The sequence below is a fragment of the Notamacropus eugenii genome, chromosome 7 (assembly GCF_028372415.1).
Source record: "Notamacropus eugenii isolate mMacEug1 chromosome 7, mMacEug1.pri_v2, whole genome shotgun sequence".
In the NCBI taxonomy this organism is placed as follows: Eukaryota; Metazoa; Chordata; class Mammalia; order Diprotodontia; family Macropodidae; genus Notamacropus; species Notamacropus eugenii.
In genome coordinates this window covers 55,817,658-55,843,342 of record NC_092878.1, presented here as the reverse complement: position 1 = coordinate 55,843,342, position 25,685 = coordinate 55,817,658, and the positions used below count along the sequence as shown (strand labels likewise).

Sequence of the window (25,685 nt, the reverse complement as noted above, 5' to 3'; positions counted from 1 at the left end):
TGAAGAGTAAAAAGAAATGTGAAACGTAGGCCTTGTATTCAAGGAGCTGAGCTTGATTAGGTGCTTACAATCTAGCTTTACTTGAAAATAGGGAAGATCAGGTGGCGTGTTCCACTGTAATGACAAGCAGACGTCCAAAGGACTGTACTCCTTGGCCTCTACCATCTTAACAAACATGTTTAGCTTTAAGATATGCTAATTTCTTTTTCATGTTTTATTAATATCAAATAGTATTAAGGAAATGTTGAAACTTGGTTTTCTCATTAGGATTTTGGTTATTATTGATTCCTGATCATTATTTGCTGAAATGAAGCAGATAAAGTTCATAGTTAGTGTATTTGAGATTGTGAATATATACCCAAAATGCAATTTCCTGCAGTCCTAGTTACTTTTAACTCCAAAACACTTTGACCTAGAACATCCCAGATAATTAAAACAGAAAGCTAATTTTGTTATTTTGTTAAATATATGCAGTTAATTTCATAGCTTTCTTCATTATTTCAAGAAAATGAGAATTTCTTTCTGTTGTTCAGCTCCTGTTTTAACAAAGAACTTTTAGGAACGTTTTGGTTTTTAAGTATTTGTTTTGAAAGCCCCCATGCTAATAGTACCTAATCTAGATGTTTACGTTAATAGCTAAACCATGGGCTTCTTATATAGAACCCTGAAAGTTTTTACATTTACCTGACTGTAAGTAATGTGCTCATTATCCAGGTATCCATCAGCTGTCTAGTTTCCAGTTTAACAGGTGTTCCCATACAGTTGGAGATTTGATTGATCCTGATAGTGAGCAGAGGTCTCTTTGTTCTCTAGTGCAGTATTACACATGTATGCAGGGATAGTGCTTTACATTCTGCTATCTTTACTATATGTTTCTTTTTAATACCCTCTACACTTTTGTACCAGTCATAGATCCCAGTTTTGTATCAGCTGCGCTTGTCATTTTGACCTTGATCTGTTATGGTCTGTTATGATAACTCCACCATGGACAAGGAATATTTTATTGAAAGTTTAAATGTTCCGTGAGTGATAAAAAACAGCATCTTTGTAGCTTTTGAAGAGCCAAGTTATTCAAAAGTGGTTGCCACAGCTACCACCATCCCCATATACATAGTTCTTTAAGGTTTGCCAAACTCTTTATGTATTATCTCATTTAACCCTCACGACAATCCCATGATGTAGGTTCTGTAGAGAGGTTAGGTGACCTGTTTACAGGTCACACATCTGGTAAATGTCTGAAGCAGGATTCGAACTTGGGTCCTCCTGACTCCCATGTCCAACACTACGTCCATTGCACCGCCTCCCTAGACTTAACTACAATTTCTCTGTATCTCAACTTACTCTGTATATATCTTGAATGTACATAGCTGTTTTGCATGTTTTCTCCTGTCAAGATGTGAATGCCTTGCGGACAGGGACTGTTCTTGCCTTTGCTGTGTTCTCAGAGCTTGACTTAGTGGCTGGCACATGTTAGGCACCTAGTATCAATGCTTCTCAATTTGACCACTGTAGCTGAGAGAGCTGGTAACTTAACTGCAACTTATACCTTTTAAATTGGGCTCCTTTCCCAAAAACAAACATCAGATTTTTTGTTAGTAATGCAAAAAATAGAAGAATTAGTAACTGATAAATACTGCTGATTAACTCATAAATATTCTAGTGGATCTATGTTCTTATCAGTGTATTTTATTCAGCCACACAGATGGCAGCCCATCTGTGGTTGCTTTTTCTTCATGACCTTGATCCATGTCATCCCATTCTTCACGATGTCATCTAATAAAAGAAAAACCCCAAATATCTTGATTGGCGTATGAAGTATGAGCCCATAGCAAACTTGATAGAAGTCCATTTAGACTCAGCAAAGTATGAGGAACATTACTTTGTGCATAAAAATCGTGCTTTGACTTATCTTCTTTTTAAAAGTAAATTCTTACATTGTTGTTGACTGATAAGAAATTAACTTTTTCCGTTTTCTTGTTTTTCTTTTGCTAATAGTTTTGAGAGTTTGTCTATAAAAATGGAAAAACATTTTGCAAAAATAGTGTTGTCATGTTGAAGTAATTGTGAATTCATCATTCTTATTTCACAGGAACAGCTAGTTAAGATCACGATATAAAACTCCATAAACACAATGACCAGTAACAACAGTCATAATGTCACTCTGCATTTCACATGGTAGAAGTAGTCTGGGCACTCACATTTTCTTATTTGGTGGAAAGACTGGAACTCGGGTTTGCGGAATCTGTTTTATGTATTTGAATCTCACCTGGTAAATGGGAATGGTGTGTGCTTCAGCTGTTAAGGGAACACCACAGGAATGGAAGGGGGGTATGGAGCACTCGTAAGGAGGCTTGTCTTTTGGATTTGATTCAGACAAACCAGTTCACTTGTGACACGATCTCTCCGTGTGGTTGGTTTCAGGGGGGATTTGTTCAATTTCCCACGCACTCAAGAAGTGGAAGATGAAAAAATGGAGGATGAACCTAGCCCCTGGCCATGCCAACAACAGCCCATCAAGCACACTGCTCATGTTGAGGCCCCTGTTCCCTCAGCCGCACAACAACAGACTGTTACACAAGTGCCATCCAGTCCAAAAGGAGACACTGTGGAGATGGATGTGGTGGAAGAATCCCAAACCAGTCGGGATCAACACGGTAAAGTCTTGTGTGCAAGCCCAGGAACACGAGAGGAAAGCACTTGTCCCAGCACAAGTGACAAAGAAGTACAGACAACAGAACATTCCCTTTGGGCTCCAACTGTTGTTTCAGTAGCAACACAAACCTCGAAAGGAGCGTGTGAACAAGTAGAGGTGGGGACCAGCACGGCTGACCAGAACCTTGGGAGACAAGATGCTAAGGTACAGACTGAGAGGAGGAATGCTGAGAAACCTGCAAATGTCTCAGGAGATGATACCGACTCTTTGCATAGCCAGGTAAGAACAGGCCTGGGCCTTCCCTGGGATCTTCTCAACTGTGTGATCTACTGGTTAATAATCATGTATTAGTCAATGGAGAAGATGAGACTTTGACAGTACAGGGCTATGTTTCTTACTGAGCACCAGGGAGTCTCTCAAGAATGGAGATGGAGGTGGAGTGGGAGATATTAGAGCTATAACTAATCTGTAATGTTACAGGGAAAACGGAGTAGTATTTGAGTTTAAGTAGATCTCCTTTCTCTTGAAAGAGAGGGTTAGGTGAACAGTCTGCACTTTATTTCATATCATATATGAAATATTTCATAATTCATACTGTGGCCCTTGATACCTTCCTGTCCCTTCCTCACCTATCAGGACTTAGTCTAGTTCCTAGGAGTCCTCTTTATGGAGTGTGAGGGAGGACGGAAAGTTGGTGGGAAGGGGTTGGAGGAGGAGCACAATAAGGATAAGAAGAGAAGTTAGGAAGTGAAGATTTGTAGTGGGTGGGAAGGTATCAGGGGCTGATGGTCGGGGCGGAGGAAGAAATTCAAGAATGTAATGAATGGCATGCTAAAAATTGGGTGGTTTTAAGGAGAGAGAAGGTGATATGTTAGATTCACAAGTCAGAAAATAAATGTTCAGGATTTCTTTAGGTGGCTGTGGGATCCTTGGGAGGAAAACAGATGGAAACTGATCTAGGTTCACCTCGGTAAAGAAGTTATGGCCCTCTTCACTTTGGATCTGTTTTGGAAAGGCTTCTTTCTAATCATAAATCCCTCATCAGGTGCTTTCCAGGGTCTCCTGTGTGGAGCTCATTTCATTTACTGATGCCTCTTAAGGAGTAAAGTCCTGTCAGTCGTCATAAGAAAACTTTAGTGCTTGAAATGCCTGCATAAAGAGGTGATGTTCTGAAGCAGCGTATTAGCACTAAGAGGATGGTAGTTTCAACCCACTTTAAGTCCATCAGTCCAGGCACAGGAGATGTTACATATCAGCCTCCTGTTTCCCTGTTTTCATCTTTAAGGTGTTAGTTGAATCTTACAGCTTAATAATTTGGGTCCGTTTTTTGAGCTTTGGCTGTATGTGGGCATGGTGGTTAGAGAGCCTGCCTTGGAGTCAGGAAGAGCTGGGTTCAGTCCCCGTCTGTGACACATTCTAGCTTAGTGACCTTGGGATAAGTCTCTTAGATTCTAAGGATCCTTAGAAACCCTCTAAAGCTGTAAATCAAAAAAGATTTGTTGGTCTGTATGAGTGGAGGGAATTTGTACACTGCATGTTCCCTATATAAATGAACTAATTGGTTCAGATCAAAAAAATTTAATTACTGCTTCTCTTTTCTCACCTAAAATATATTCTAGACTCATGGTTTCATTGGCATAGGGAACTTTCAGTGAATATACCAATTCCAGTGGGCAGCTGTTCTGCAGCTTGTAGGCATAGAGTGTTGCTTGGAGGCCATGGGAAGTTAGTTAAGTGACTTAGGTGTCAGAGGCAGCACTCGAACACAGGCCTTCCTGACTTGGGGCCAGCTTTCTGTGTGCTCTGCCATGCTGTCCCTTTCCTCACGAACATGCAGAGCAGTCACCTGAAAGTCTGGAGATCTGACTTCTGGTCTCAGCTTTGCCCCTGACTCATGTCCTTTTCCTCTTTTGATGCCTTCTCTGTGCTGATAAAGCCAAGGAAGGCTGTGCATTGTGGGTAAGACTGAAGTCTGTTTTAGTGGAAGCTCATTTGCTCCTGTAGTCCTCAGGGTTTGGATTGTGCCCCTGGAACTAAGGTTCTCTGCATTTAAAGAGTGTCTTCTTTGACACTGCCCTCATCCTCCCCATTTATGAGTGAAAAACCAAGCTGCTCCCTCTCGGGCAGGTCTTTTTCCGAGAGCTGTTCATGAGAAAGCAACGTTAGTGTTTTTGTCCTTTCCTCTTTCATCTCTGACTCGTCTGTTTTTATGCGGCTGTCACTTGGCTTCTCCTGAGTGGGACAAAGTGAAGACTTCTCATCTAGAGTGGATCAGCCCCTAGGCCTGAGTTTCTAAACTTCAGACACTTGCCACTCATCTCCCCTTGTCTGCTTAACCCATTTCCTTGTCACATTGTACAATCAGAACCCCTTGCAGAACAAAGGAAATGTTGGTTCAGTTTCTTTTTCGATTCTTTGCATCGGGAATTTCTGAGAATATGCCACTTGCTCAAAACATTAACCAATAGAGTTAAAGGTTAAGTTGGGGGGAGTTTTGTGGTTTTTAGCTTTACAATCCTGTATCTGCTCTTGTAAGACACCTCCCTGCTCCAGGAAACTGGTGAAGGGACCGCCTGCTTCTTGCAAGAACCACGTAAAGGACTTTGTGTTCATACTTGGAGATGCCTCTGAGTAGTCAGTTTGAGTAGGGGTCTTGCCATCCCACACGGTTTTTTTCTTGTAAGTAGCACAAGTGTTTGATTATAAAAGATGTTTATCATCAGTGATTACGAAATTCAGGTTTGATATGATTTCAAGTTAAAATTTGTCCTGAAGGAATAATAAGCAGCATCTGAAAATGGTCTTCCTCTCAGGATTGTTACCTGGCATTTATGATTGTAAAAGGTATGAAGATGGGTATGTGTTAGGCGTAATATCACTTCAGTACAATTGGGGTTTTAAAAAGGATGGGATAGAAATTTGATAAGTAAGCGATGAAAATACTGATGTCCACAACGTAATGGTAGAGTTAGCTTCTTTGCTTAAAGCTCGAAGGGGATTCTAGTACAGGAAGTTATAGATGTGAAGGAACCAGACAGTCTGAGTCATGGGATTGAGAGATCTGAGGAGAGAGAAAAACCACTTACATTGCTTTAGTAAATATCTCAGTCGAATTTAAGGTGACTTTATCTAATCAGGGTAAGAAGACTGTGCCCACATGGTAGATTTATTGAAGGGATGTGGAAATGCATTCAGCTGAATGATAATGGTGCATTTAAAGTTTCAAGTCAACTTAAATAGTTTAAATTTTTAAGTAAATCTAAATGTAGTTATATTAGAAGTTGTTTTGTTAACTAAAATTGGTTTATGCTATGGAGCAAGCATATTTACAGAAGTATGTGAAAGGAAGCTTATGGCTAAATGTGAAAAGACCTTGGTTTGAGGTCTTGTCATTGTTGCCACTCACGTTCATGAGGGTTTTGTGATAAACTGTAAGTTGTTCTCAACAGAAGAAAATATTTATTGTATGACTTTTGCATGATTTTTGAAAGACCTACCTCCCAAATTTGTATTTGTAAGCTAATCTGTTATAGGAACTTCAGATTTTGGGGGGGGGGGGGTGGAAGATAAGGGACAAAGATAATGGAGACTAGGAATTTTAAGGCAAAATAAAACCTCTTGGCGCCCCCCGCCCTCCCCCCCTTTTTTCTCCTTTTAAAATCCAGTCATTACAGAAGGACTTCTTAAGAATCTAATCTGAACTGGAGGTGCTCAGAGAAGAGATGTTAACTTTCCATTGTAAAAGGAGAGGAGTTGGCCCCAGCCCCACCCAGGGCCCCTAAGATCTGAAGAGTCTAAAATGATCGCCCAAGCGGCGTGGCTCTTCACTTCTTAAAGGTGTAATCTCCATATAAAATGTAAGCTGCGTATGGAGTCCTGAACCTGGAATTTATTTAGGCAATAATGTCTAGTAATTGATTTTTAGGACAAATTTAAGATTTAAGATGTGAGTCCCGGTAAAATTAGTTCAGATCTTGCTTCAGATGTTTGGTGCCTGTGTGAATACAAGCCGGTCCCTTAACCTTGTTTATGTAGAATGGGGATGATCATAGGAGCTGCCTCCTACAGTGGCTGTGAAGATCAGATGAGATAATGTGAGATAATAACTGCCAGCTGTTGTCAATATAATCTCTTACCTAGTACCTATTTATGAGTAATAATATATTTAAATTTCAGTGTTTGTGTTGGAATCTGTCTTAGATTTCTTAGAGACCCGTTTTCATGTGATAGCTTTTTATTAACATATTTTCCCCACTTCAGGTATGAAATGTAGAAAATATGAATTTATTTCATCCCACATATTTTCCTCATGGCAAGTAAGTTCATTTTCAGCAGTAGCAGCAAAAGAATATATTATGAATGCTTGTTCAGAGTAGCTGAAGAGATATGTGTAATCCTTTTAACTTTAAAGCAGTGCTAGCCAGGGTGAACCGTTCTGAACAAGCATTTGCTCAGTCAGCAAGCATTGATATGCCTTCGCTATGTCAGGCAGGCACCGTACTAGGAGCTAGAAATACTGGGACAAAGACGGTCTGTGCTCACAAGTAGCTTGCATTCTAATGGAGAACATAACTTGTACGTAAATAGGTTATTGCAAAAGAAATACAAGGTAACCTTGGTCGGGAAAGTGCTATTAGCTGGAGGGACTGGGATAAGATTCATGCAAAAAGTGGTGCTTGAGCTTAGTTTTGTATGGATACCATGAATTCTAAGAAGTGGAGGGGTGAGAGGTGGGCAGAACAGTCAGTGCAAAGACATGGGAGTCGGAAATCCAGTGTCAAGTTTGAGGAGCAGAGAGAAGGCCAGTTTAACTGTACTTTAAAGCATGTGGAGGGGAGTGATATGTAATACAGAAAGCTAAGCTGGGACCAGGTTGCAGAGAGCCTTAAATGCCAAACAGAAGAGTTTCTATTTGGTCCTGGAGATTATAGGAAGCTGTTGGAGTTTATTGAGGTGTATGCTGGCTGTCAGAGGGAGAGATGGTAACAGGATTGGAACTGCGCTTTATGAAAAAATCATGTTGACAGCTCTGTGGAGGATGTCTGAGAATGGAGCAAGGTAGGGAGGCCAGTCAGGAGACTGATGGAAGAGTCCTAGTGAGGGATGATGAGGGTTTAAGTAAGCTGTGCAAGTGGGAAGGATGGGATAATAAACATGAGATGTTGTAGAGGAAATGACTATTAGTATGAAATAATGTGATGTTTATATTGAAGATTAATTTATTTGTTTGAATTCTTTAGTTTTTGTAGCTCCTTATAAAATAGGAGTTTTGCCAAATGTACATCAGAGGTTGCAACTTACAAGCTATTAGGATTCGTCCTTGAAAGAAGCTTTAATGTGGGAAATATCAAGGGTTTACAGCTGGAAAGAAAGCTCAGAGGTCATCTAGTCCCCTTACACGTAAGGAAACTGAAGCTAACAGATAAAATGCCTTAAAATATACCTAGTGTTGTCAGACCTAGGTTATTTGACTTCAAAGTTGACTCTTTTTACAGCTCTACCAAGACCTTATTTCCCATCACAGAATTCATATTAGAAAGACACCTTATAAAGTCCTTCTGCCTAAGTATAAGACTCATTCCACACTGGAGATTTCATATGGGAGACAAACTAAATGAATGGTGACAATTGAGGGGAAGGTTTTTTTCTCTAGAACCAACACTTCATGTGTCAGCAGTTCATAGTAGAATGAGAAAAATTAAATAAAAAGAAATAAACATTTTTTTAATAAAAATAACATGACATTAGTACGTAGAAGACTGGCATTGGAGTCAGGTAAGCCTGGGTTAGAGTTGCCTCTGACACGTACCAGCCATGCGACCTCAAACAAGTCCTTTTATCTCTCCGTGCCTCAGACAACTCTCTGAGAATATAAATGGCAAGGTACAACTGTGCATGTGAGTGTGGGAGGATTGGGTACCAGGAATTCTCTACATTGATAAAAGCACAGAATTGGATGGAAAAAAAATTGTATGTTTTATATTGTAGTATGAGCCAAGTTTCACTTGGTGTTTTCACGTTTAGCCTTCATAAAGGCACAAGGTTTTATTTGAATTAATAAATTATTTTTCTTTATGATAGAGCTATAAACAGGATTCTCATTTGTTCAAAATTTGTTTGTAGACATCAACCCAGGTTTTAGGCGTAATACATTCACGGCATGTCTGTTAAGTAGATTATGTACTGAATGTTTCACCACTGCAAGAAATCTTGTATCCGTTTCCAGCTGTAATTAATTCACGTAGTTTTACTGCATTCTGATTTCATGAAACCCATCAATTGTGTCATTTTGAATTGGTTGGGTTATAGTTCTATCCATTTGTATTAGTGTGTAAATTATCTGTTCTACTGTTTAAACATTATAGGGAGAAGAAGAATTTGACTTGCCTCAGCCCCCACCTGGCCAGGTCTTGCGTCGTCACATGAGAACTATACGTGAAGTGCGCACACTCATTACACGTGTTATCACTGATGTATATTATGTAGATGGCACAGAAGTGGATCGAAAGGTGACTGAGGTAATAATATACTAGATTTAAGTGACAAATTTCACTCAACAGAATGGTACCTTGGGTTTCTTGTGACCATTCTATCTTTTCCCTATGTCCCCATTATCCAGCTGTTGATGCTTTGTTTTCTGTATGTTTTATATCAGAAAGTAAAAGGGTGAAGTAGCTCCGAGACCTCCGCACGAGCTAAAAGTTAATGATTCCAATTTGTAATCCTCTCCAGTCCTGATTCTGCTGTGTGGCCCTGAACTTGTCCCTTAACCACTCAGTGACCTTTTCTTTTAATGTAGAGATTTAGAAATGACTATCAAACTTTCTCAGGTGTGCAGTATTAATGAGGAGCAGCATACTAAAAATACAGTTTAAAATTTTTATATAACGTTTAAAAACCTTAGTATAGGATCATTGGATCTAAAGTTGGAATGAATCTCAAGAGATCATCCAATCCACCTCCGTACTTTTGTGGACGGCAAAATGGGCCTGGTGGTGGGCAGTGCTTTTAGGTCGCACAGGTACTAAGTCTGAAATAAAACAGGATTGGAATCTCATTTCTTTGACTCTAGATCCACTATCACACTATAATTCATATGCAGGTTGTTATACGGTTTTACAAGGCATCTGTTGTAATCACCCAGTCAGTCAGAGAATCACAGATTTAGATAGAGATGGACGGAACCTTAGAGGCCATCAAGTCCAATGCCCTGATTGTACAGATGAGGAAACAGAGCCTGAGAAGAGGTTAAATGATTTGTTCAGGGTCACATAGCCTTTATATAAGGTAGAATTTGAACACAGGTCCTCCTGACGGAGGCCAATACTCTTTTCACCACTCTAGGCTGCCTCTTTTCTTCCAGCTTTGGAATGTTGGCAATAGATTGCTTGTGAAATTCTGAAAGTTCATGTTTTTGGAAGCTGACGTAGACTCATCTTCAGGGTTGGTGTAATGTCTAAGTTTTTAATGATCACGTTGCCACTTGTTGCTCTGGTTAAAGTTGTGTACTTACCTCAGAGCTCGGGCTGAAATTGGACATGGTGAAGGAATCGCATATTAGAACCTCTGCTGGTGAGTCTGATTCAGAACTGGAGAAACAGGGCAGGAAAAGTTATTCCTTTTGTATCTAGAGACTCAGCATAGTTTTCAGGTTTTTTGGCTATCTTAAGAATCTGTTAAGAGGTCCATTATTGAGCCTTTGAAAGAACTAATGCTTTTATGCTCAACTTTTACACGCAGTATGGTGAAATATCATATTAAGGCCTCAAATATATATGTTTGTCTCATAATGACAATAGCTCCCATAGATTTCATTAAGATTTATAAAGCACTTTGTTCATAACAGCTTTGTTAGGTAGTAGTGGAAACATTCTTATCCACACTGTAGAGATCCATTAGCTGAGGCACAGAAGGGGCCAATCCCTTGTCCGCATGTACACACAGCGGATTTTAAGGCCAAGATCTATGTTGTTGGACTGCGTGTTGCTGTTTCTGCTGTTTGGATGTTCATTACCCATATTAGCAATTTGGGGTGATCTTTCCTATGGCAGCTGATCGTTTACATTTCTTCTTCTGAAAAGTATTTGTTCATTTTATTGGGAATGCCTTTTGGTCTTATATATTTGAGTCAGTTCAGTGTGTATTTTGGATTCTTTTTTGGACTGATCCTGTGATTTCAACAGTATGAGAAACTGCCTCTGCAGCTTGACTCGTCTGGGGTCATCCGGCCAATCCGCCTCACAGCGGGGACTGGAACCTCGGTCTTCGGAGCCCAGCTCTGCCCAGCATGCCATGTGTTCTCTCTGTCTATTGATATCAGACTTGTCAGGAATATTTAATGCAAACCCACATTTGGTTAAGAGTGTGCTCTCCCCTGCCCCTCCTTTCATCCTCCAAGCCACAGTTGTGAAAGAGATCTTCTGTTTTCTAAATGGTTATATGTGGTTTTTTATGTAGGCTGTGGATGTGAGACACTGGTATCATCTGAATTTCTACTTCCTTCCCATTTTTCCATCAGTTTCTGATGTTATTTGCCCAGTTACTGAGTTATTTACCCACTAGTTTGATTTCCTGGCTTTACGGACTGCTAGGCTGCTGTACTTACTTATTTCTGTGTCTGATTGGTATCACTTACCTACCTTTCTCTTTTGAATCAGGACCAAGACAGTTTTCAGGTTTACTTATTTAGAACATAGTTTGTTCTGTGGTGATGCCTGTGTCCTCTTAATTCTTACACTTCCCTGTTATTTTCCACAAGGTTTCAGACCTTTTGTTCTCTTGAGCGATCGTTATTATTTTGTCCAGTTCCATAAAGTACACTGCAGTCTGAGTGATGTCCCAGCCCCGTGGGTGCAGGGCTCTGCTTCCATCTTCTTGAACCTTCCCCACATAGATCTAACAGGACACTTGTGCTGCCTATTGTTGGGACCTCTTCTCAGGTTTTATGCCAGTCGCCTGTCCACCTCTAAGTTACTTTCTTCAGGGATAGGGAGGGAACCCTCACTCTCTGTTTGAAGATTTTCTCTGCCAGTTAAAATTCTCAACCCATGTGCCTGTATCTGTGAGAGCTGTGCTGAGACAGTCTACCACTTCATCTAAGGCATTCACTTGGGTGCTTTTTCAGAAAAAAATAATAGTTCTATATCCAACATTGGATGATTTTCTATTATCATGTTAGTCTTGCTTCAGGAATGAAGAAACCCACATCCTCTTCTAGACTATGGTCACTTCAGATGATTCATTCCTTCTCCCCATACCTGCCCCAGAAAACATGTATATTGGAGTCTCAGGAAGGGCCCGTAGGGTAAGATGTAAGTAACATTGAACTTGGAGTCAAAAGACCTGGGTTTGCGTTCCAGCTCCAATACTCACCAGTTGTGTTATCTTGTACAAGTCATCTCTTAGCTCTAAGCCTCATTTCCTCATCTGTAAAATGGAAATATTAATCCTTGTACATCTTAAGAGTAGAAGTAGAAGCCCTTATAGTAACATTTCCTTACTAGATAATAGATAAAGAAGGTTGTCATAGGTAAGAAAACAACAGGAATTATTGAAGACCTTTTTGACTTACCTTAGAGGCCATTGAAGACTTGTGTCATATGAGCAGCCAAAGGACACACTCTTCTATCATTTTAATTCCCCTTAGTGATCACAGAGTAAACTTGTCCCTGTTGTCTTGCCTTAAACAAGGAAACTTAGAGGTCCCTTCATCTTTTAGATAGGGAAACTGAGGTACAGTGAGATTGGTTACATGACTTGCCAAGGACACAGGTAATAAGTGGCAGAGCTGAGGTTCCATTTCAGATGTTCTGTCCAATGCAGCAGGATTTCTTCAACTTCCCCTAGTGGGCATTTGGAGGAGTGTGCATCCTCTTGGAGAATGAAGCTACCTTATGCAGTTTTTTAAATAGGGATCTGTTACTGCCAGTGCTCACCACTGTTGGAAACTAATGTGAGGAGCTGCCGCATATTCTCTGTAAAGTCACACACCAGAAAATTCTTATTTAAGGTATTGGTGTACTGTTGCTGCTGTTAGTCATTTACCAGATAAATGAAGCTGTTGAGATCCTTGTTGTTTGTCCTTCATTCCCAAAGAGGATCATGACATGAGGAGGTGAGATCATGACTTGGATTTAAGTGAATCAGGGCTATGCAAAGTCACCAGCCCCACTCTTTTCCTCTGGAGCCAGGGACTCAACTGGCCAGTTCCAGTTGAACAATGCAGCTTCCTTCCTTCTTTCCTTCCTTCTCTCCCTCTTTCCTTCATCCACATAGGGAATCATACGCTTACTGGTGGGTGCTCTGCCCAAAGGAATATAAATTTTGATCGATGGAACCTGATCTGTAGCCTGGTGTTTTTGCTTAAATGTCCTGGTCCAGGGCTCCTCAGAGCAGATTGTCACTGATACATATGTATTTTGATGAATAATATTGTTAATGGTTGCACTAATTAAAATAATACCCTGTTTCATATTCTTTGAATTATTCTTATAGTCAGTAATTATTTTAACGTTTTATCTTTTGGCTTGAAAACTGTATTTCTAACATCCAGTAATACTTAGAGTATTGCTGCTGCTTATAGCAATAAACCGACTAGTTTAAAGATGATCGTCTCCATTTTACACACGAGGAGGGTTAGATTCAAGGGTGAGTCCACGGGGTTGGGGCTCAAGCTTAGGTCTTCTGATTCCAAGTTCAGTGTTGTTTGCCATATGCAAGTTTTTTGCAACTTCTAGCTATATTTTACCTAGCAAGATTTGAGGTATGGATTGCAGGACAGCAAAATAAAGGATTTTGCATTTCACAAAACAAAACTTGTACTGTGTGTATTTTTTTAATATACCTTTTTCAGCAGAGGATGTTTAACATTTTTCTCATGTTGAAAGGGTGTTTATCGTTACTTTTATATTGTCTGGTACTTGTTTTGTTCTGTTTACGTGAAGGGAGAGAATCAGGGGGTGATGGAAGGAGCCCTGAGGCGCGGCTAGACCCTGGCTCTGCCGCCAGCTCTGCCGACCTGGGGAGGTCATTTCACGTCTCTGGGCCTCATTTGTAAAGTGAGAGGATTAAATTAGTCTTTTTTATTTGATAGTAATAAGGGTCAAGATTTTTCCCCACATCTTTGATACCTTCACTTAAATATACACCCTGTGAATTGATTTCTCCACACCTTAGAATCTCCTTGACTCTTGCACGTGACTGTGTCTTCTGTGTGCACTTGGTCTATTTCAGGTGCGTGTCCATCTTTGTCCTCTTTAGTTCCATCCGTGTCTTCCCTATGAGCATGTTTGGGATTGTGATACTAAGGAGTTAAGTCTAAGACTCTGCTGCTTTGATGATAGAAAGTTTGGTATAAAAATCCTTGCAGATTGTTTTTCATTTTTTTCTTCTGCTTGTTTTCTTCCATTTTCAACCTTAGACATGATTGGAATGACTTTTGACTGTTTCTGCTTTATGATGTGAAACTACTTGTAATCATCCATAATCCTTTTGATAAGATTTTACAATGAGTTTATGATTTAGATTAGAGTTGCCTTTGGTTGTGCCCTCCCTTTCTCTTTCATTCGTTTTCATTTGCGATCTCTCTCTCTCTCTCTCTCTCTCTCTCTCTCTCTCTCTCTCTCTGTCTCTCTCTCCTAGGCAGTAAAGTGAGTGAAGTGTTCCCTGACTAAGGGACTTTCTGGCATCTTTTGTTCTCGTAGCAATTAGTTTACATTAATTAAACTTCTTTATAAAATAATAGTCATGATAGTTGGAGGTGAGGGGCATAGAAAGGCACTAGTAACTGGAGAGAATCATGAAAAGCCTTGTGTAAGAATTAGTGCTTGAGCCAAACTTTGAAGGAATCTAGGGACACCTAGGAAGTGGAAGGACAGAGGTGTTGTGTGTTCTGGTCAGAGGTAAATAGATGTCATACGGAATGTCACATATGGGAATAGTAAGGTCAGTTTGGCTGACCCACTGAATATATAAAGGGGGGATAACACATAAAAAACCTGAAAAACTAGGTTGGTGCCAAGTTTAAAGGGATTTAAGTGCTTAAGAGAAGAGTTTACATTTTGTCCTAAAGACAAAAGGGAAACAGGAGCTTGTAGACAAGGAACTGTAACCAAAAATCACCAAACTGTACATTCCCTTCCACCATTTGATATTACTAATGATTCGACTGCTAGCCATTTGCTCAAATTCTTGTATGGGTTTAATGAAATATTATCACCCATAAGAAATTACCAATGTGAAGACTTCAGAGAAACTTGGGGTGATTTGAATGAACTGAATCAAAATAAAATGAGCAGAAGTAGGAGAGTGGGTATCACAGTAGCTCCAACAACACCCAGGAGGGCAGCTTGGAGTGCCTGAAGGATTCTGATCAATGCAGAGATTGATCATGACTTCAGAAGACTAATGGTGAGTGTGCCTCATGCTGCTTGTAGAGGAGGGATGAACTAGAGGTGAAGGATCAGGGGTGGCTAGTGTGATGGCTAGGTTTCCTTGGTTGTACTTATTTGTTCCAACGAGGGGCTTTGGAACACTTACTTTGAGAAGTGGGAGAAGGTGTGAGATACGGGGAGAAACATCAGAGCGATACACAGAAAGAAACAAGTTCAGAAGTGGACAGAAACAAACAGCAGTTTTGTTATTATCTTGTTAAAATCTCTCTTATTTGATTTTTAAAAAAAGTCCTTTTTTAAGTTCTTCCAAGAACTCTTTTTTTGGGACCATTTGACGTTTCTCATTAAAATAGGAGTGGCTTTTTTAGCTCCATTATCTTCTTCTCAATAGTAACCCAGATCTTCTCTATCCCCATTGTAATCATCTGTGCTTGAGTTCTTTCTCCTTTCTTTACTTATTTCATTCATTTATTGATTGTTTTATTTTGTTGTTAGCCGCTGTCAGTGCAATCACGTTCTAGTCCCAAGGTACAGGGAATGCTGCCCCAAGCCTCGGATCTTTCCTACTGTTACATGGGACCCACCCTAGAGCTCTTCTCTCCACTCCTAAGCCACACATGATTTTGCTCCCTCTGGTTCCTCGGGTGGCTGTAAACTATAGCTGTCATTTCTGCCCTGGAACTGAAGCCAGGTATTCTGCTGTCCTGCAAGTGCCCACAGCCAACAGGGTCCCTGCCCCTTGCTACTGCAGTCACTAGGTGTGTGCTAGCTCCTCCTCCTTGCAGCCAGTCTGGGACACATCTGGTCAGCACAGCTGTGCTTGGTGTCCCTTGGCAGTAGTAGGTCCTTTAAGGTCCTATTCAGCTTTCAGACACCCCCACCCCACGCCAGAACAGGTCTTAAGATGAAAGTTTCTAAAACTGGGGCTACTTCTTAGCCCAGCTGCGCCCAGGACTTGTTTGTGAATTTCTGTGTAGTTGGCCTGGAGATGTGCGCTTTACTTAGGTGGGACCTCTGCTCCTGGAGGTTGGGTCTTTCCAGGGGTCTTCTCAAATTGTCTTAGGAGATCGCACAAACAGAGCCAATGCAACCAGGATTAGAAGGGAAGCAGAAAACTGGGAAAGAATTTTTACAACTAGTGTCTCTGATAAAGGCCTTATTTCTAAAATATACAGAGAACTGAGTCTAATTATAAGAACATATCATTCCCCAATAGATAAATGGTCAAAAGATATGAACAGGCAGTTTTCAGAGGAAGAAATTAAAGCTATTTATAGTCGTATGAAAAAGTGCTCTAAGTCACTATTGATCAGAGAGATGCAAATCCAAACAGCTCTGAGACACAACATCACACCTATCAGATTGGCTAACATGACAAAACAGGAAGATGATAAATGTTGGAGAAAATGTGGGAGAGTTGGAATAGTAATTCATTGTTGGTGGAGCTGTGAGCTGATCCAACCATTCTGGAGAGCAATTTGGAACTATGCCCAAAGGGCTACACAAACGTGTATACCTTTGATCCAGCAATACCGCTAATAGGTCTATATCCCAAAGAGATCACAAAAAAGGGAAAATGTACAAAAATATTTATAGCACTTCTTTTTGTGGTGACCAGGAACTGGACCTTGGGGGGATGTCCATCAATTGGGCAATGGCTGAACAAGTTGTGGTAGATGAATGTAATGGAATACTACTGTGCTATAAGAAATAATGAATAGGAGGACTTCAGAAAAACCTGGAAAAACTTACAGGAACTGGTGCTGAGTGAGGGGAGCAGAACCAGGAGAACGTTGTGCACAGTAACAGCAACAATGTGTGATGACTGACCTTGACAGACTTGGCTCTTCTCAGCAATGCCAGGGACCTAAGACAACTCCCAAAGACTCGTGATGGAAAGTGCTGCCACATCCAGAGAAAGAGTGATGGAGTCTGAATGTAGATGGAAGCAGACTATTTGCTCTCTTTTGTTTTGTTTTTTTCTTTCTCATGGTTCCTCCCATTTATTCTAATTCTTCTATACAACATGCCTGTTGTGAAAACAGGTTTAATAGGAATGGATATGTAGAGCCCATGTCGTATTACAGAGAGAGAGGAAGGGAAGAAAGTGAAGAAAATTTAAAACTTACGGAAGTGAATGTAGAAAATTTAAAATTAATTTAAAAAATTTTTAAAAAGAAAATTAAAAAAAATTATCTTAGAAGAATAATTGCTTTACATCCCGTCTTTATTTCTGCTGCTATCAAGTGATCTTCTGTCCTTTTTTGTGGAGGAAATTTGGAGAGCCAAAAGTTTTCTGACCTATTTTGCCATCTTCCCAGAACCCTCTCTTTTTAAATCCTCTTCTTTTTAAAAAGAGTCCTTGTGATCTTAGACTAAAACCCAGTTTTATAATCTGAATCTTTTTTGCCATTTTTAAGTTTTGGTGTCACTCATTTTAACCTAATTTGTCAGTTGAAATGCACTGTCTTAATATCATTCCTCAACTTTGTTTTCTCTTTTTTCCTTCCAGGAGGCTGAGGAACCAGTGGTGGAGTGTCAAGAGTGTGAGACTGAAGTCTCTCCATCACAGACAGGCGGCTCCTCAGGAGACCTGGGGGACATCAGCTCTTTTTCCTCGAAGGCATCCAGCTTGAACCGGATGTCAAGTGGGGCAAGCAGTGGCCTCTCAGTTGCACAAAGCAGTAGCAGCTCAGGGAAGGGAGCTGGTCTTGGCAAAGGGAAAACAAGTGCAACAGAATCTGCAGATTTTGCCTTACCCAGCACACGTGGAGGCCCAGGAAAACTGAGGTGCAGATATTGTATCCAGAGGTAGGGACATGGGCTTAGTGTGGGATGAGGAGGCTGATGTAACTTATGGAAAGGGGAATGATGGGAATGGCAGAAAGAGAGTTCGGAAGATTTTCGCCAGCCCTCAGCACCCCCTTGCCCCAGACTAAATGAGTTCTCTTTTCCTCCCTTGCTTTTGGGTTGTTACAGTAGGTGTTGCTTCTTTAGGGTACTTTTAGCTGATAGTTAAGATACTGCTGGAGGATCAGTGTGAGCCTGTCACTCTCATTCTGCTGGCAAAGTACCTTCCTTCATAGGCCAGAGACCCTGATGGGCTCCTAGTAGCAAATCATAGGAGGTATGTGAATATTAGGAATATGATGGACATGATGGGGGTGTGCTATTCCTGTGACTCTTTCCCTGCTTCTTAGGAACTGCCTTGGAAACCATAGAATCATAGAGATGTAGATGGAAGGGACCTTAAGAGTATAGAGTTCAAACCACTCATTTTTCAGATGAAGAAACTGAGGCCTGAGAAATTAGGTTCTTTACCCAAGTTCATACAGATAATAAGTAGCAGAGCGAGAATTCAAACCCAGATTTTCTGATGCCAGATCCAGAGCTTTCCCACTGCACCATGCTGCCTTTCTCACTTCCAAAGTCTTTTGCTTTTATGAGAAGTAAAACAGGTTTGGGGTGATGACTTCACACGGGTTCTTTACTTTCTAATGCAGATTCTGTCGTGGACAGGAAGGCAAGACAAATAGAAGGAGGTTTGCTGAGTTTGAAGCTTGTGCTCAGAAGATTGATTAGGAGGCATTTAGCTTCATCATAGACAAGAATAAAGCTCACTGTTTTCCTCCTTTCTGTTTTTACTCCCTTCCATTTCATGATTGAGATGTGACTCATACACTAGCTTATCACTGAATTAGGGGCTGGTACGTGTTGACCAGGCCTGCAGCCTGGCATGAGAATTCCCTAATAGGTGGCCTCCGACTAACTTGCCTTTGTTCTGCAGCGCTAGAAAAGGGGCCACTCAGATAGGGGCATCGGTGTGTGAGGAGGATGGCGATGCCGGCCTTGGCATCAGACAGGGAGGAAAGAGTCCCGTCACACCTCGCGGCAGAGGACGACGGGGCCGCCCTCCTTCTCGGACGACTGGCACCAGGTATTTGGGCAGTGTGAGATGTGCTTCGTTGGGTTTTTGTTCATTAAAATAGGAGGAGGAGAGAGTAGTGCATGGGGTGCCAGGAGAGAAGAGGGGATGGTGTAGGGACTGCCAGATGATGTGAGTAAAGGTGAGAGCAGCTGGAAGACCAGACTCATGACTTCAGAATCCGTGGCTGATCATTCCGCTCCTTCTCTGAGGCAGGGAAATGAGAAGTTAATGTGCATCCTCCTTAATTCATTCATCTCATTCTCACTTCCTCATTCTACATTTCCTTTTCAGAGAAACAGCTTTGCCTAGCCCTCTTGGTGTCGAGGATATCTCAACAAGTGTCTCGCCGGAGGATAAACCCTTCACTCGCATTGTACCCCGTATGCCAGATGCCAACAAACGAGCAGATGGCGGTACTGGAGGTTTACGCCGTAGCGACTCTCCAGAGATTCCTTTGCAGGTTGTTGCTGGCCCATCTGATGGCCTAGACTCCTCCTCTCCAGGAAACAGCTTTGTAGGGCTCCGCGTTGTAGCCAAGTGGTCCTCCAATGGCTATTTTTATTCTGGGAAAATAACACGAGATGTTGGAGCTGGGAAGTATAAGCTCCTTTTTGATGATGGCTATGAATGTGATGTGTTGGGCAAAGACATTCTCTTGTGTGACCCGATTCCGCTGGAGACAGAAGTGACAGCCCTTTCAGAGGATGAATATTTCAGTGCAGGTAATGAAAGGAGCAAAGTTTTTAATAGCTCAGTGTGTCCTTGGATACGTGGGGTGCTTTCATCAGTTACTGAAAAGTCCCCCCCAACCTGACTATTCATTAGGGTCCGGTCAGAAATCATTCACCCAAAACTAGCCACTCTGATTGCTTCCTTTTTTATTTACTGTCTGTCTTGATAAAACCAGACAGATGACTGCAACTGAAATAAATCAGATAAGTAACTGTTCCTAGGAAGAAGTTGTACTGATGCCTGCGGGTGTTCACATGTATGCAAAAGTGCACATACCCAGTTTTGTCTGGTTTGAGGAACTGGCTTTCTGTCCTCACTCCTTCCCCTCCAGGGTACAAGTTTCTGAGGGGTAGCAGTGAGAATCTTTTCTGCTCTATGCCTTTCATTGTTTCCTCTTTCTGAATTAAACTGGTAGTAAGATATTGTTCATTTGTTACTTAGAAACAGTTTACCTTTCTCAGAGTTTTTCTTTTCCTTTAGATGATGAGGAAAAAATTATTTTGTTTCTGAGAACTCAGGCAATATTTTATGATTAGGAATCTTGAGTTTCTATTGCTTGCTCTTGTCAGTCTGGAGCAGGCTTGCTCATCTTATGGTTCTTGATGGCAGGGCAGTTTAGAAAGATGATGTCTAGTAAGAGTTCCATTTTTAAAAAAATTTTGTTCTGTGACTGAAAGAATTCTACCAAATATATGAAACAAAACAAACACCAAAAATTTGGTCTAAAATATGTTCCAGATATATGTACCAAATTCTGAAAACTTGGTTTTAGGTACGAAAATAGCTCTTGTAGGTCCGCGTTTAGCTCTTTGAACACCAAAGATATATTGTCTCCAGAATAAATCCTGGAGAAAATAATTTAATTCGATCCCTTTGAGCTCTCAGAATTATTTCTACAAGTCAGTACCAGTGGCTTGTTTTTTAAATTCTTTTGTTTCTTTTTTAAGTCTATGAAGTATTATGTAGCTCTTACTCTGGCTGATTAATTCTTGACTTGCTGGTGTTTCTTTTAAAACTTGGGATTTCTCTTGTTGAGTTCTGTAGTTTTGTGGAGCTCAGGAAGGATTGTAAAGAAATTTATGCTGACGAGCAGAACTCAGTCTTACTTTCTCTCTCTTGTTTCTGACATTTGTCTCAAGCCTGTGATACAGGATTCTGAAAGTCGGCTCCTTGGGTTTCAGAGGTTGGTTTTTCCAGCTCTATAGTGGAACACAGGCCGGTAGAAAAGAACAAAACGGGTTCTCCTGATCATGGGTTTGAGGATGAGGTGGTGTGAAGAATCCTTTGTTAGAAACCCTGTTCTCCAATTAACATCCCAACAACCAAGCACGATTGGCGTACGCTTACAGGCTTATTGACAAACCAAGGATTGTTATGAGGGTGTTGAGGATTTCACAGAGCTTGGTTGTGATAGAATCATGATTAGAACCCAGATCTCCCAGTTTCTGTTCATACTCACTCTTTATCCTAAGAAACTGGGTCAGAATTAGAGCAATGGTGTGTTTTTTCCCTTTTGTTCTGATTCTTCTTTCACAACATGACTAATGCAGAAGTGTGCTTAACATGATTGTACATGTATAACCTGTATCAGATTGCTGGCTGTCTGGGAGAGAGAAAAATTTGCAACTCAAAATCTTACAAAAATGAGTCTTGAAAACTATCTTTACATGTAATTGGAAAAAGTACTGTTAAGAAAAAAAAAGAAAAGGAAAAAAAGAATTAAAACAACGAGACTAAGAGGAGAGTGAGAGAGGAGCAAGCAGGAAAGACACATTTCTGCTTCGTACCAGCTTGTCTCAGTTTCCCCTTTTCTTCAGGTGCCCGCCCACTCCAAATCTGAATGTCAGGTATATACTTCCCAAAAAAAACAAAATTAAAAAGGATTAATGAGTTACATCAGCTACTCTACAGCACATCGTAATTTCAAGAGAACTATTAGAGCCATCAAAAAGCCAGCAGTGTTTGGCTTGAGAAATAACTGGTGGCTCTTACCCCAGAACCCTCTTTCTGACGCCCTCGAACTTTCCTTCCCCCAACTCCAGTGCGGTAGTTGGATACACTTTGGCTGGTAATACACTAGCTGTGACAACTCGTGTGTAGTCATAGCCCAGCTTTCAAGTGTTCGAATCAGCTGGTTTAGGTTCACTGGGCAGAGCACAGAGTGGACACAAGTAATGGACTACGTGGGATGGCATCACTGACCACAGCTTTCCTTTATTTTCTTCCCACGCGTGGTAAAAGGACACAGAAAAGAATCTGGGGAATTATAATACAGTATTGAAAAAGAGGGCCAAAGGAAATGGTACAAGCGAATGGCAGTTATCTTATCTTTGGAACAAGGGAACAAACTGAGGGAGCAGTATGGGCTTGGTCCATGTGAGCCAGTAACACCCCTCACCAAGGCCGCAGACATTAGCTTAGGTAAGATCGGTGTTCTCTGCAGCTAATCTCAGGAAGCCTTGTCAAGCCTGTATTAAAAGGCAGTCTTTTGGGTAGCTTGATTAACTTTGTTATTGTTGTATCCACTTGTGGCTGATTAGATGGAGATCAGGTGCATATTCCTGGGCCACTGTCTGTTCCTGTTCCCTTCCCGGAACCTTCTAGTAAATCGTTTTAATTTGATCTATGTTTACTTTGTCTGAGATCAGGACTGCTATCCTTGCTTTTTTTTACTTCAGCTGAAGCATAATACATTCTGCTCCAGCCTTTTACTTTTGCTCTGTGTGTGTCTCTCTGCTTATAAACAACATTGTAGGATTATAGTTTTTGATCCACTCTGCTGTCTTCTTCCGTTTTATGGGAGAGTTCATCCTATTCACATTCACAGTTCTGATGACCAACTGTGCCTCTTTCTGTCCATCCTATTTTCCCCCTTGTTTGCACTTTTCTCTCACCTTTCACCCTTTCCCTTCTGACCTGCTATGCTTCTGACCATCACTTTCCTCAATCTGCTCTCTCCTTTGTATCAGCTCCCTCCCTTTTCTTTCCACTTTTTCCTCTTACTTCCCATAGGGTAAGCTAGATTTCTAAAACCAGCTGTATGTATATCTTATTCTCTGTTAATCCAGTGAGATTAAAGTTCAAATGATATTTGCCCCCCTTGGGGCCTCCCTCACACTTCTCTCTGCTGTAATAAGTCTTTATGCCTCTTCTTGTGATGTAACTTATTCTGTCCTACCTCCCCCTTTCCTCTTCTCCAAGTACAAGTTTCACCCCTTAATTTTTTTTATCATCACATCAAAGTCAGCTTCTACCCACATGCTCTAATCTATGTGTGCCTCTTCTAACTATCCTGATAAAGATGCATCTGTCACGAGTTACAAGTGTCACCTTCCCATGTAGGGATATAAACAGTTTAACCTTAATGAATAGCACTTTTTTTCTTTCCTGTTTACCTTGTTATGCTTCTCTTAAGTCTTGTAGTTAAAGATTGAATTTTCTGTACAGCTCTGGTTTTTTTTCTTTTCATCAGGAATAATTGACAGTCCCCTATTTCATTGAAGGTCTGTCTTTTCCCCTGAAAGATTATGCTCAGTTTTGCTGGGTAGTTGATTCTTTGTTGTAATCAAAGCTCCTCTGCCTTCCAAAATATCCTATTTCAAGCCCTCTGATCCTTTAATGTAGAAGCTGCCAAGTCTTGTGTAATCCTGGCTGTGGTTCCGTGATATTTAAATGATTTCTTTCTGGCTGCTTGCAGTATTTTCTCCTTGATCTGATAATTCTGGAACTTGGCTACAATATTCCTTGGCGTTCTCATTTTGGGGTTTCTTTCAGTAGGTGAGTCTTTCAATGTCTGTATTACCCTCTGATTCTAGACATCAAAGCAGTTTTCCTTGATAATTTCTTGAAAGATGCTGTCCAGGCTTTTTTTTTGTTATGATCAGGGCTTGCTGGTATTTCAATAATTCTTAAATTATCTTTTCTGGATCTATTTTCCAGATCAGTTGTTTTTCGCATGAGGTATTTTACATTTTCTTCTATCTTTTCATTCTCTTGCTTTTATTTGACTGATTCTTGATGTCTCATAGAATCATTTCCTACCACTTGCCCAACTTTAATTTTTAAGGAATTATTTTCTTCAGTTAGCTTTTTGTACCTTTTTCCATTTGGCCAGTTCTACTTTCTAAGAAATTGTTTTCTTCGGTCAATTTTTGTCCTTTTTCAAACTGTTGACTCTCTCTTGAATACTTCTAATTTCTTTTCCCAGTTTTTTCTTCTACCTCTTTTATTTGACTTTTTAAATCCTTCTTAAACTCTCCCAAGAAGGTATTTTGGGCTTGAGACCAATTGAGACCAAAGGGAATGCCCCCTTTGAGGTTTTCTGGATGTAGGTTTATTGACAATTTTGCTTTCCTCTGAGTTTGTGTTTTGATCTTCCCTGTCACCGTTGTCACTTTCTGTTATCAGTGTTTGTTTTTGCTTCTTGATCATTTTTGGAGCCTGTTTAGTAGTTTTTAAAGTTGAGCTTTCCTGCTAGAGTACAGGCCACACTGTCCCAAGCTTCTTGTGCTAGGGGCCAGAGGCCTGGTCACTAGCTTTGTGTACTGGGGCCTCAGGTACTGGTAGCTTACCTGTTGATGAGATAGAATCCTAGTGGTGGTATCTGTCATGTGCTGAGGCCAGGTGGAGTTTTTCTGTATTTCTCTTGGGCTGCACTGAAGCACATGGAAAGTCTGGCCACTGAAGGATGCCTGCCCCACCTTGTAGTAAATCCTTAGGCTTCTTGCCTCAGCCCAGCAGAGATAAAGCAAATCTTCAGTCAACCCTCCTCAGCTCAGCAAGAAGTAAAACAAATCTTCAGCCATAGAAGTGTGAAACAAAATATGGAATGGTCTTAGAATATGTTTTATAGTGCAGTGGGAAGTGTGAGGGAAGGATTCGGGGCCTTATATTGTGAGAACTAATTACTTTCTGTCTTACTTGGTTATAGATAATTTGGTGGAGCGTAAGCGAAAACGACGAAGTAACCTCAACTCCCCAGGCACCCCCACTACCTCCAGCAGCAGTGCCACTGCCACTCCTCCTCGTAAAGCTCTCGAAAGTCCCCGAGTCTCTATGGGGCCTCTCTCTGGGAAGAGGAAACTGATATGCCCTGAGGAAGATTGATCCCCTGCCAAGCGAGGCAGCAAGTCTGCCACAATGTAAATGCTCTTCCTTCAGATACCTTCATGACATGCAAATGGTAGTCTTCTTGGCAAAAGATAATAAAGTATTGTGAAAAACAAAGTAGTGTTAATTATGTGGCCTTTTGTTCTCCTGGTAATGAGCTGTGTACGTATTCAGCTAGGCAGGGCGTAAGATGCTTTCATATAGCCTCCTGTTTTAGGGCACTCCAGCTCATTGAGGAGTTAATCACTCCTTTCTACCCCCTCACCACAATATTCTTGGCAGAGTAAGGTAAAGAGGGAATGGCAATAATATCTGAAACATTTAAATGATAATTTTTGTGATGGGGGTAGTTGGGGGGGGGGGGGCCTGGGAAAAGAATCAGGGCTGATGGGGGCAAAATTTAGAGGCAGGTGAAGTTTGTGGTTGTCACTTATCCATGGTACATGTGCTTCTTGGTGTCTCATTTGCCCTCAGAACCTGGGAACTCATTGTCTCACGATGTCCAGCGACTGTCCAGCACTGCTTCATTGTGGCACTTTGCATGACTTTTACTAACCTGTGTTCCATGTTCCAGTGGCTTCTCCAGTCTCTTCAACTTTAATGAATTCTTATTCCTTTGGTGCTGGGATGTAGGAAAGTAGTTTGATTAAATTGCAGTGTTAAGTTTTATTAAAAGGGCAGCTGTTTTTGTGTTCAGACTTGTTGGTTGTATCTTCATCATCTGGGTGTCAAAATGTCCCTAGATGCAAGCTTCTTTCTAGCTCGTTCTTTTATCTGGGGAAAACGTTACCTGTCATCTTCGTCTTTATATGAGCCTTACAGTCAATTTTCCTGACACAAATCCCCATTTTCTTTTATTCCTGGAAAATTG

General features: G+C 40.9%; 1 protein-coding gene across 15 annotated transcripts in view; it reads left to right on the top strand.

Annotated features, from left to right (window-relative positions):
* LOC140514443 (TP53-binding protein 1-like) overlaps nucleotides 1–25,685 on the top strand; it is a 131,070-nt gene that overhangs the window by 94,487 nt on the left and 10,898 nt on the right. For 10 of the 15 annotated variants that reach the window (XR_011970628.1, XR_011970629.1, XM_072624814.1 and 7 more), the window contains 5 exons: nucleotides 2,422–2,932; nucleotides 9,019–9,171; nucleotides 17,558–17,856; nucleotides 18,833–18,982; nucleotides 19,265–19,695. Coding sequence is in view for 11 of the 15 variants with exons in the window: in XM_072624814.1 (XP_072480915.1) it covers nucleotides 2,422–2,932; nucleotides 9,019–9,171; nucleotides 17,558–17,856; nucleotides 18,833–18,982; nucleotides 19,265–19,695 (1,544 nt within the window). In the remaining 4 variants the exon portion in view is untranslated. Of the gene's footprint in view, nucleotides 1–2,421; nucleotides 2,933–9,018; nucleotides 9,172–17,557; nucleotides 17,857–18,832; nucleotides 18,983–19,264; nucleotides 19,696–21,946; nucleotides 22,127–24,635; nucleotides 24,932–25,685 lie in introns of those variants that run through there. The other 5 variants (XR_011970631.1, XR_011970630.1, XM_072624820.1 and 2 more) reach the window with 5 other exon arrangements.